General features: G+C 47.5%; 1 protein-coding gene and 1 non-coding gene across 2 annotated transcripts; one reads left to right on the forward strand and one right to left on the reverse strand.

Annotated features, from left to right (window-relative positions):
- Nucleotides 1-801: 801 nt before the first annotated feature.
- LOC135819148 (uncharacterized) lies at nt 802-12,098 on the reverse strand. The gene is made up of 4 exons (XM_065332306.1): nt 11,750-12,098; nt 6,319-6,618; nt 4,636-4,720; nt 802-2,256 (listed from the first exon to the last, which is right to left on the reverse strand). The coding sequence occupies exons 1-4, from the start codon at nt 11,802-11,804 to the stop codon at nt 2,037-2,039; spliced, it is 660 nt and encodes a 219-aa protein (XP_065188378.1). The 5' UTR covers nt 11,805-12,098; the 3' UTR covers nt 802-2,036.
- Nucleotides 8,474-8,547, forward strand: Trnai-aau (transfer RNA isoleucine (anticodon AAU)). Its single transcript has one exon. It is a non-coding gene; the product is annotated as a tRNA-Ile (tRNA).

Genomic DNA, 12,098 nt, shown 5'->3' on the forward strand with positions numbered 1-12,098 from the left:
TGGCTGCGTATGAGCACGAGCAGGGCTGCTTCTTGTTCCATGAATGCTCCACATTGTTGTTGCGAGTAGGATTTGCGCACGGTGTTGTATTTGGTTCTTGTCTCGTAGAGTCCAATGTCTGGTGTCCTATAATGGTCTGATGTGCGTGTGGGTATGGTGTTGTGTTCCGGCGGCCTGCACGTACTAGATGGCCCATAGGCTAGACCGTGGTTCCTGTGCTGTTTCCATGGCAGTGATCACCACGGAATCCATTCACCATGGAAATGGATCATTTTGGATGCACGGCAGACATTTGCCGTCACATCGTGTTTTCCAGCTGATCAGAAGTGCTGCTTCCGTACAAATCAATCACTTATCTCCTGCACTTGATTTTTAGGCCGCGATATCGGCGCCATCAGTGCAGTGGTATCCACGGAGACGGCTTTCGTGATGATCGGCACTAGCCCTAGAACCCCTATATCTCTAGAGGTAGAAAAAGGGAGGAAGGTGGGTGATGCAGCACGTGCAAAAGAGAAAGTGGCATTCGGCTTGAGAGACCAACCAAAGCATGGCCAGGCCCACCCGGGGACACCCCCGTGGCCCCTGACTGGCCTGAGTGGCTGTGCCCTTGTCCCCCAGGGGAGACCAGGGCATAAAATAAAACAGAAACGAACCCACCCACACGCCCATCTCAAATGCTTTGTTCCTTTGTCTTTTCCCTTTTTTTCTTCTCTTTTTCAGTTCTCCAATGCAACAGCCAGGATCAGAATCCCAAACCGCTCGTTTCCCAAGCACCACACTTACCAGCACACCAAACAATCATCAACTGACGAACATTATGCACATGTTGCCTATATCATATTCCAAAGAGCAGGAGGCGAGAGTGATAGCTAAATGAGCGAGCGATGATAGCCAGTGTTCGGAAAGTCAGTAGCAGCACTGGTAGCTATCGACTATAGTCGACGAACAAAGAAATAAGCCAAGCTGTCAATGTGGCAGAGTGAATGGGAAAGAGCGTGCCGAGCGTGCCGGCTCTAAACCATTTCCTATGAATGAAGCTGCAGGAAGCCTCGCCACTCCTACTAAGTTATCATTGACGTCACAAATAATTGGAGCATGGCTCATTCTGCCCGGCAAGCAAGTGCGAGAAGCGCAAAAGAGATGCAATCCAGGAGTGAGTTCATGATAGGAGAATCGTGAAGTGTGTGATATCTAGCGGCAAAATCAAATTGAAAAAATCCTTCTACAGCAGCCAGTTAGAATGCATCACAACTCTATGTCTAAAAACAGAACATGCAGTATTATTTTCCTAGCACGTCAAAGTGGCAATTCTGCATTGATCGTGTATGTTTCTGTATGCACTGTGCAATTCCGGCAAGCGTATATGCACTAAGAAGAGGACAGGCCCTCTTTGCGCGCCTGCATGCATGCATATCATCATTTCTATGGAACGGGGTCAGACGCCCGAGAAGCATGCATCATGCCACTAAAGGCCAGAAGCTGCAGCATGCTAGGAGGTCTGTGTGGGAACTCTTGAATGATGGCTGAGCTGCACGGACAGGCCCTAACGCCAGCGGTAATACAGCAGAACGTCTACGTGTACATGTTTCTATTCCTCAAGGGTGTGTGTGCGTGGGGGGGGGGGGGGGTAGTACTGGTACATGGTGGTGAGCGAAGTCATTGAAATAGTCCAGTTTAGATGAGAGCGAATCATAGGGCGCAGGGTTCTATGCAAAGTGCAGTTTATACTAGTAGTAACAATGCAATGGACATCAGGCGGTTAGTTAGCTTAGAGATGGTCAGTAGTCGTGCTTGTAGCGAATCCATGGCAACATTCGTGTCCATGGATACACTGGGCAAGTGTTTGAAAATCATCATGTAGTGTACAGGGTAGGATTGGCACATTACCGTGAAGTCATCGCTCGGTGTGTCACGACATTTCATCAAGTGGACGTGACTGCATGCTGCACAACAGTACCGAAAGTTTAGACCGAGCGTCATCTGAGCAACTGCGGAGGCCATGTAGACAGACCATTGAGCTGTGGAAGGACACCGACTCAAACGGCTGTGGATGAGAAGCACACCAGGTTGGTGCGCGACTTTGACTTCCGCTTTGCGTACGGCGAACCGCGGCCGTCTGCCTCGGCCTCTTTCTCTTTCTGCGACTGTGGTCGGTCGTCGCTGTCCTTGCTGCGACTCAAGGTGACAAAGACATAGATGATGATAAGCAACAGTATCAGACCACCAATACAGGTGACAACAATGCCAGCTATCTCCCTGTGGAGAGAGAGAGAGAGAGAGAGAGAGAGAGAGAGAGAGAGAGAGAGAGAGAGAGAGAGAAAGAGAGGGGGGGGGGGAGAGAGAGTGTGTGTGTGGGGGGGGGGGGGGGGAGAGAGAGAGAGAGAGAGAGAGAGAGAGAGAGAGAGAGAGAGAGAGAGAGAGAGAGAGTGGGAGAGACAGAGACAGAAACAAAAGTGATTGAGTGAGAGCACGGTAAGGAATCTCCACGCGAAACATGACCCAACTGACCATTGAGCCGCACCATATACCCCTCACCGTCTCTCCCCCTCTCTCACACCACACGCACACACACACACGCACACACATGCACAGCCACCCAGGCCACACAATATTCCACATACAGGTCCCACTGTATTCCCCTGTTCCACTGTAGTCTAGTGTAGTCCGCCAGGTCCCACTGTATTCCCCTGTTCCACTGTAGTCCGCCAGGTCCCACTGTATTTCCCCGGTGGGTGGGGGCTGTATTCGCTAGGATGTCCTTTCAAGACAGATTTCACTGGTTCAACCCACTGAGCCCAATAGCGCTGACACACCTATAGCCAGTAGCAAGTACACGTGTACCGACCAGTGGGTGTCACCCCGGTGGTGAATATAGTGTGCCGGGCCACTGCCGGCACTACTGTCCATTTGAGTGCACACATGCCGGGTGAAACGGCGAACGTAGTGTATAACACGTTTATTTCGGTGCAGTTTTAATTTCGGTAACTTCGGCAGAGAAACCAGGCACCTAAATTTAGATTACACCTAAACGGCGCTAGAGTATGCACTGTATGTGAAAGGTCGGCTGGTCACCTAATTCTACAGTACACCTGAAACCTGGCAGGTCTCGGACACCGAAATTTGAGTACACCTAAAACTACATGTTATACAGTAGTGGTAAGGTTGAGCAGCACTCGCTATCACCAAGAGTACATAACCCCCCAGAGTGTGCAACGCCGATCCAGCTCTGCATAGGGTCTTGGTCGAGCGGAATCGGATCTTCTGATGTCATGCGTACACTCCACACCAGCGCAAGGCCGGTCTCTAGGCAGGGCACCATTGTTTTTGATCTGAGAGTACCCGCGACTCCCCGGGTTCCCCTCAGATGTGTACGGTATTATGACGCAAAGATCCGATTACGCTCGACCAAGACCCTATGCAGAGCTGGATCAGACGTTGCACACTCTGGGGGGTTATGTACTCTTGGTATCACGTATTTCCATTGAGATCATGGAGGCGAATTTCGCAGACCAGCACTGTCCTGGTAGCTTGCAGTGGACATAGCTGTGCACACAACTGTGACTGGTAGCTTGCAGTGGACATAGCCGTGCACAAAACTGTGAACTGTAAAAACAGACATTTTCGGCGGTGTATTATTTTCGGTATTGGAGAGGTTAAGGTGCACGTTATTTCCGACGTGACGCGCAATTTCACGTCAAATTTGGCGTAAAACTCCAAATTTTGACGTGAGCAGCAGGTCACTCGCGTTGATTTTTCGACGTGCGAGCCAAATAACGCAAGCTGAACTTTCGCGTCGCGTCAGAAATAACGTGCATCTTAACTTCTCTATTCTCCAAAATCGGCGGTTGGGTGGAGGGAAATTTTCGGTAAACCCGTTTTCCAGGTAAGTGTACTAGCACTAGTACCAACATTTTCAGTAAACATTTCGGCACCGAAGTAACTGAAAATAAAACACCACCGAAAATGTCTGCTTTTACAGTATGCACAGAACAGTGAATACAACCGTGAAGTGTGCACAAGTATGCATACACACACACACAGCCATGCACACATACATGCACACAGCGCACCCCGCCGTGTACACAGCTATGCACACAGTCACCACCCACCCACCCCACACACGTGTATTTCTTAGTACAGTGCGTATCGGTTATAGCGTGGTCGTGTAAAAGAATATACTGCCTACAAGAATGAACTCTCATGTTTTCATAATCATAACATGGATTTCATGTGCACATTTATTCTTACAAGCAATTTTATCGTACAGTAGAATATATCGGTCCTAAGAATGGAATCTGTGTAGCGAAACATGCCAGATCAGTACAAAGTATATCGCCTGTAGTAATAACATCCGTCCAAAGCAGTTCTGATCTGACTCGCGTTGGGTCCTCCTAGTGCTGCAGGTTCAACTATTGTGGTCATGTAACTAATGTTGCATAGCCACATGGTATGTGACTGTGACCAGCCGCATGCACAGTAGCACCACCTTGTATGTACGATGATCTTCCTGCCTCTGCGCACATGCACATGATAATTATGTCACACTTGATTTATCGTGTGTAAGAAATATCGGAAATAAGAATAGAAAGTCGTTTTTCAAACACCCACGCTATAACCGATACCTACTGTACTTACACTGCCTCCAATCCAGAATCACCAGTATCAACAGCATCTGTGAGTAGAACCGCGCCTGTCAGCTGCACATAACCTTGAGTAGGTCCTGCGCAAGCCACCACAACCGCGCATGCGCGTACGCACACACACATACGCACGCACGCACGAATACACAACATCACAACAGCTAAGTTCATGTAACCAAGTAGTCCTTGGTCGATCACTGTTAATCGATTGATCAAGAAAGAGAGAGCCTCGTCACATAAACTGCGCATATGGCATTTTTGCATATACGTTGGTAGGACTGTAGGAGAGAAACAAACATACCAAATATTCAATACTCGCTTGTTTTTTGTTGTTGAAAAATAGCTGCATAGGTGACGTGGAGACGATAACCTGAAACAAAGGAACGAGTAAAACTATGTGCGCACTCATATCACAATCATACTTCATAGCAACAAATACATGATTCCAGAACGTCCTAGAATCATTTATTCGTTCCTATGATTGTGCTATGAGTGCGCACATACTTCGAAGTAGCTATTCATTGCTTTTTAAATATTCAGCTGCACAGGTATTAGTACTCGGAATATATCAAAGTACTCGTTCAGGCATTGTTCATGCATTTACCGCGGTATGCAGGAACCGGCAGTTTCAGGGCAGTGGTCAGTAGATAGTAATGTGCAGCGGCTGTGCTGTGAACTTTGATTCAGGAATAGAGAGCTCCCAACCGACCCGGCCATCAATCAATATACTCTAGATAATGGCCACCAATCGGTTCAATCTGGGTTGTACTATGCGAGTGTAAAGCTTTGTATACGCACTTCGCCGGAGACAAATACGCATGCTGGAATAATCACAGTAAAGAAAAGCACCAAGGAACTACACAGTACACTATAACGTCTACTAACAGGCGTGTGCGCCGGTGCCCTTCAAAGGGGGGGGGGGGGGGGTTCCGGGGGGCCTCCCTCGGGAAAATTTTCAAAAATGAAGCAAAATCCTGAATTTTGAGCGAAAGGGGGGGGGGGGGGGTTCCGGGCACCCAGGAACCCATACGGGGCACGCGCCTAACTAACACCACTAGTTACTTGACAATCAGGTCATGCGATAACATTGCAATAACTGGTGGTGTTAGTGGACATTATAGCGTAACGTGTACTGTAGTTCCTAGGTCCTTTTCTTTGCTACAAATTAATCATTCGTTCTCCATTCGAGTCTTTACTGGAATATTCAATCGGAGAAAATCCCTATACGAGTACTGTGGTATCCTGACTTAACAGTCACTCGTCGAAGTGGACCGAAGCATCTCACCTCCGTGAAAATACACATGGCCAGTAGGTTTCGGTGCTGAAGACGACGTAGGGACAATCAACGGCAGTACAAGCAAACATTTATACCCTGGAAAAGCGCGGGGCGAAAAGCAGCGAAACCCCGCCGTATGGCGCCAGGACTTTGGGTCCAAGGGCACGTGCATATTCTCTCTATACGACAAAGAAATAAAAGTGGTGCTATCTTCCAGAGTTTGATCCGACTGGTAAGTCCGTGATGTTGACTGTCCCATCGAAAGCATGCAAACGTATTTTGACTGGATCATGGTCTGGGTGCGAGAGACTGAAGTCTCCGCAGCCGGCAACACATATAGAGAGAGAGACTAGCCCAGGGCACGAGGCGCTGCTTCGAGCTCTACTGGCATACAGTTCTTACCTTGACTGTCGTTAACAGCGGCTCCCTGCAGCCTTGCTTCCAGGGCAGGTGGAGTGTTGGCCAGGCTTGTGTAGGTCGGTAGCCGCTCCACGCAACATGCCGGTGTGCCGAGGTTCCCGCCGAGAACAAACGCTTCAATGTACGGGGGTGTCTCCAGGGAGCAGCAGCGTGTGTAGTTTACCAGCGCAGCAAGGCCAGCGGCCGGCTGGTTGATGATAGCTTGCGGGCATGTCAGCTTGCGCTCCTCCAGATCCCATGTGCAGGTGTCAGCCATCGCACCAGTGCTGAGCGTGCACAGAGCTGCAAGTAGAGTAACATACATATACACATGCACACACACACACACACACACACACACACACACACACACACACACACACACACACACACACACACACACACACACACACACACACACACACACACACATACACACGCAGACACACACACATACACACACACACACATACACACGCAGACACACATGGACACACATGCACACACAGTTAGAATAATGGCCTTTACAGTATAATAATAATAATAATAAATACACATATACTCAATCTGCGGACAGCATGCTGTTTCGTTCTTTTTGAACTCATCAGCGCAGCACAGAGAAAATGAGGCCGAACCTGATAGCAATGAAAATAAAAATTTCCAATCAGGCCCGAACGTACCTTGCCAGAGTGCTCAAACTGACAAGTCAGTGAGCTCTGCATAACGCAAACAGCAAAGGCACTACCCCACGCAAGAGTGCTCAACTGCTACAAGAGCAGGAGCGAAATACTCAATCTGCGGACAGCATGCTGTTTCGTTCTTTTTGAACTCATCAGCGCAGCACAGAGAAAATGAGGCCGAACCTGATAGCAATGAAAATAAAAATTTCCAATCAGGCCCGAACGTACCTTGTCAGAGTGCTCAAACTGACAAGTCAGTGAGCTCTGCATAACGCAAACAGCAAAGGCACTACCCCACGCAAGAGTGCTCAACTGCTACAAGAGCAGGAGCGAAATACTCAATCTGCGGACAGCATGCTGTTTCGTTCTTTTTGAACTCATCAGCGCAGCACAGAGAAAATGAGGCCGAACCTGATAGCAATGAAAATAAAAATTTCCAATCAGGCCCGAACGTACCTTGCCAGAGTGCTCAAACTGACAAGTCAGTGAGCTCTGCATAACGCAAACAGCAAAGGCACTACCCCACGCAAGAGTGCTCAACTGCTACAAGAGCAGGAGCGAAATACTAAATACACATATATTTACCAAAAGTTTACAAGTTATCCGTTTTGTCCAGCACTAACGGTTATAAGCAGAATACTGTTGAGTCAAAAATGTGCAACAATTAGCACAAAACTGACTGATGAGATCATGACCTTCAACAACCTGATGCTTAGCTGCATCACGTCCAGAATGCGCAAACCAGCAGCCTTCCAACTTGGAAACTTGAGGCCGTCCTGTGCCGTGGTCCTTCGTCCTTCATCACCATCTTGTCATAGCTAACATTCTCAGTTCGCTGTGATGTTTAGCTTGTTTTCGTCTAGAGTGCGCTCACCTTCCCCTTTCTTACGTTACTTCATAACTTAGAACCTTCCAAGTTGGAAGGCTGCTGGTTTGCGCATTCTAGACGTGATGCAGCTGAGCATCAGGTCGTTGAATGTCGTGATCTCATCAGTCAGTTTTGTGCTAATTGTTGCACATTTTTGACTCAACAGTATTCCGCTTATAATCGTTAGTGTTGGACAAAACGGATAACTTGTAAACTTTTGGTCCTCTTTTTTTAATTTTAATCCTTGGCTCTCCATCCGAGTTAAACATATACATACAGTCAACTTTGCTAATAATGGCTGCGGATATAACGACAATTCGCAAATAACGACAGAATTTCCCTGCCCAGAGCAAAGTCCCACCTAACTGTAATACATATAATGAGACTTCGGGTATAAGGACACTTCGCGAATAAGGACACCTTTCTGATGCCCCGCCGAGTGTCGTTATACGCAAAGTTGACTGTGCAGTACTTACAAAAACAAACATGCATTCGACCCATACATACATGCAGTCCCTGGACGTATCTTGATGCACCGTTACATGATGGAAGTAAATAGTTTAGGTTACTAGTAACCACAAAGCTCAGCACATGCCAGAATTTCCAATGAGCTCCCATAGCTCAGTCGGTTAGAGTGTCGTGCTAATAACGCGAATGTCGCAGGTTCGAGCCCTGCTGGGAGCACGCTCTTTTTTTGTTCTTTTTGTTTGAAACCTGGACGGCATTACGAAGTATCGATGCGTACACTTTCTGCAAAAGGCGAGAATCGAACTGCACCATGTCTTTCTGGGACAGTGAACTACCTACCGGTCAGGCTGCCGGCAAGAACCCTGTCTACATGAAGGTATCCGGAGGGGAGGGGGCCCGGGGGAGGGGGCCCGGGGGAGGGGGCCCGGGGCAAGGTACTGTAAATATAGAAAGTGTCGGTGCCGCAAAAATGTTGGCATTTCACGATTTTCGACATGGTTTAGGTCGGTGCCGAATATACCCGGTAGCCGAAAAATAGCTGCTGTATACCGGCTGGTGGAGTGAAACAAAAACGAAAGAATCTGTGAACGAAAATTTGTACTTGTACAGTATGTATTATTATTATTATTATTTTGCTTGTTCGCGTTGGCATCAACCTGCATAAAGCAGGTATATAGCCTTCGCTTAAGCTGCCATAAAAAAGAAAGCTCATCCTAAGCGAGAGGGCTAGAGGGAAATATAACGATAACGAGATACAGAATACAAAGAAATCCAATGAGTTCAACGTACAATTCAAAACAAGAAAGAAAGGGAAGAAAAACAGAGCCGAATCTACCGATTGATCCATCAATCGACAAAGGGGACTAATCCGTTAGTGTTGCAAAGTAGAAGCTGATTATAGTTGCAGATCTCCAGGCCAGGGCCAGCATATTGCCGATTCTGGATAGGTCTCCGCAGCATTTGATGTGGTAATTATCATAATGTTTGATAAAATTGTTAGAGTATCTAGTATCTAGAGTACCGAGTCTCTAGTATCTAGAGTATCTAGTGTAATTGTACAGTATGTTGCTGCTCTAATTCCTTCTCCTTGTGCTTTTTTTCTCCTTGTGCAGTCTTCTTCTCCTTGTGCAGTCTTCTTCTCCCTGTGCAGTCTTCTTCTCCCTGTGCAGTCTTCCCAAGTTCTCCTTGTGCAGTCTTCTTCTCCTTGTGCAGTCTTCTTCTCCTTGTGCAGTCTTCTTCTCCTTGTGCAGTCTTCTTCTCCTTGTGCAGTCTTCTTCTCCTTGTGCAGTCTTCTTCTCCTTGTGCAGTCTTCTTCTCCTTGTGCAGTCTTCTTCTCCTTGTGGTGTTCTGTGGACAAATGATCTGCCACAAGAATACTCTTCTTTGGTGATAGCACTTGACTGCTGTCTGGAGTGTACAGCTGTCCACATCTACATGTAACTGTACATGTTTCAGGCTCTGCTGCTGCACACGGGTGCTCTTCATATCGACTTGGTACTGAATCCATGAGTAATTGTAGATCTTGTCGAGCCAGCTCAGCTGGACTCGGCAAAGGCAGTTCGTTGGGACTACATGTATCTCTTCCTGCTTATAGGTGCTCCTTCAGCCTGGTCCAAATTTACGAAAAGATCGGTGTCTACTTCAGTATTGCTACTACTACTACTAGCCTAGAGACGCTATCGTCAGAGCCTGAGGTACAATGAGAAAACTCCTCTTCGACTGTTGGATATTCATTTCGCGCCTCCTCCATGGCTTTTTTTTGTTTTCGACAAAAACGTTTCCTCCTTGTACGTCCTTTTTAGGATTTGTGCAACTGCGTTGGTTGGGCACACGTACAAGTAACTGTGTTGGTTGGGCACACGTACAAGTAACTGCGTTGGTTGGGCACACGTACAAGTAACTGCGTTGGTTGGGCACACGTACAAGTAACTGCGTTGGTTGGGCACACGTACAAGTAGTGCAATCAGTCATGTACCTCATTACAAGAAGATTGATTCCAAAAAGCTGGGATTTCCTGAAATTATCTACTGCAAAAAATTTCAAATGCCGCTCAAATCTCACAAAATGCTCGCTTTCTTCCTTTCTAATGCTCTGATGCTCTGTTAGTCTAAGGGGCATAATGCCCAATATAATGCCGGCATTTCCAGGTGGACCCTACAGTAGGCCCAGACAGATTCTGCCGGCAATTCTTTTGGCAAAATATCGAAGAATTGAAAAAACGGAAATTGCCGGCAAAATTTGAGCAAAATATCGAGATTTCGGGTAAAATCGATGCCTGATACAGGTCGTCCCCCGTTAATACGAGTCCGGTTAGTACATAAGAAATCTCAAGTCCCGGACGAAACGTGGTCACTTCCATACAAATGTTGTTGGTTAGTACATAATTCGTTAGTACATAAACCCCGTTAGTACATAACATTTCTCCGTATCCGCATGCCACCTACCTCAATAGTACATAATTTGTTGGTCTTTTGGCCTTCCAGTGGAGGCACATCGTGTTCTAGTTTCTACTTGTGGACGCAATTAGCTCAGAAATCAGAGCGCGCATCACAAACCGACAAAGCTCTTTTTTTCTGAGTGACTGTACAGACGCGGCTGGGCATGTATCATGTCACTAAACTGTAGAATCTTCGCCGACTGTGTCCGTTATAACATAATTTTTATGTTATATCGAGGGAATCAAGAATATCTCGCTCCCCAGTCATGCCTCATGGTAGCAAGAAACACTCAGAAAAGTAGAAAAAAGTGAAAAATTCTGGTACACAAGCAAGCCGGTTATGTACACTTTCGTTTAGTACATAAACCCCGTCAATACATAACATTTCTCAAGTCCCAGAGATTATGTATTAACATTCTGCAGGATACACTGCCCAGGACGCGATCTTGTCACTGAATATCACTGGGATTCACTGTGGATCGACATGATTTCGGAAGAACCCAGGGACCCGTGTGTGAAAACCCGTGTTGGAAACCAACCGGTGGATTTTTATGAAACGTTGTAGGGGAAGTGGATAAAATACACGTTTTCCGGACCAAAATGGAGCAAAGCATGGCATCGGGTTTCTAGTGCCAGGCTCGCAAAATATTGATTTCGCAGCAACATTCCAGACGAGTGGAGCAGATTCTGTCTGCTGGGCCTACCCGACAGGGCCCACAAGCCCCACGCGGAACGCGCGGCAGCTATTGTACAAAGAAGTCATGTACTTGCCGGCGAAATGTCAGGATGGTGCTCTGACACTGCAGCCTGGAGCTGCAGCGCCAGCACCAAAACTACCAAAACTACATGTACGGCGTCACACACGCACCCCGCAGCTCCGCTTGACCGACTCGGAAACACAAGCTAAGTGAACTTCACGGCCACTCGCATGACATTATTATTACACTGTACTAATAACATCGCCAGCAAGGTCCGACTTACCGAGCACAAGTATCGCAAGCACCGGCCGCATCGCCGCTAGCACGCTCTGCTCCATCGCTGTTCTTCCAAGGTCAACAAAAGAATTATTACTGAGCTCTAGTTCTCCGCCGGCACGAGAGAGCTGGGGGTTGATGTTGGCGCAGAGGGGCTACTCTTTCAAATGCTAGTAGGACCCGCACTCAACAGGTTTGTTTCGTTGAAGCCAGGAAGCTGACCAGCTGAGCGGTGAACGCAGCCGCTTCAAGCCTTGCCCGACACACACGGACACACAATAACACTAACACGACACGTACACGTCGACAGGCTCAGAGTCTGAGTTCCGGCACACCGACTTTCTGGAAGTGTTTGA

This window comes from Sycon ciliatum, chromosome 6, assembly GCF_964019385.1.
Source record: "Sycon ciliatum chromosome 6, ocSycCili1.1, whole genome shotgun sequence".
In the NCBI taxonomy this organism is placed as follows: Eukaryota; Metazoa; Porifera; class Calcarea; order Leucosolenida; family Sycettidae; genus Sycon; species Sycon ciliatum.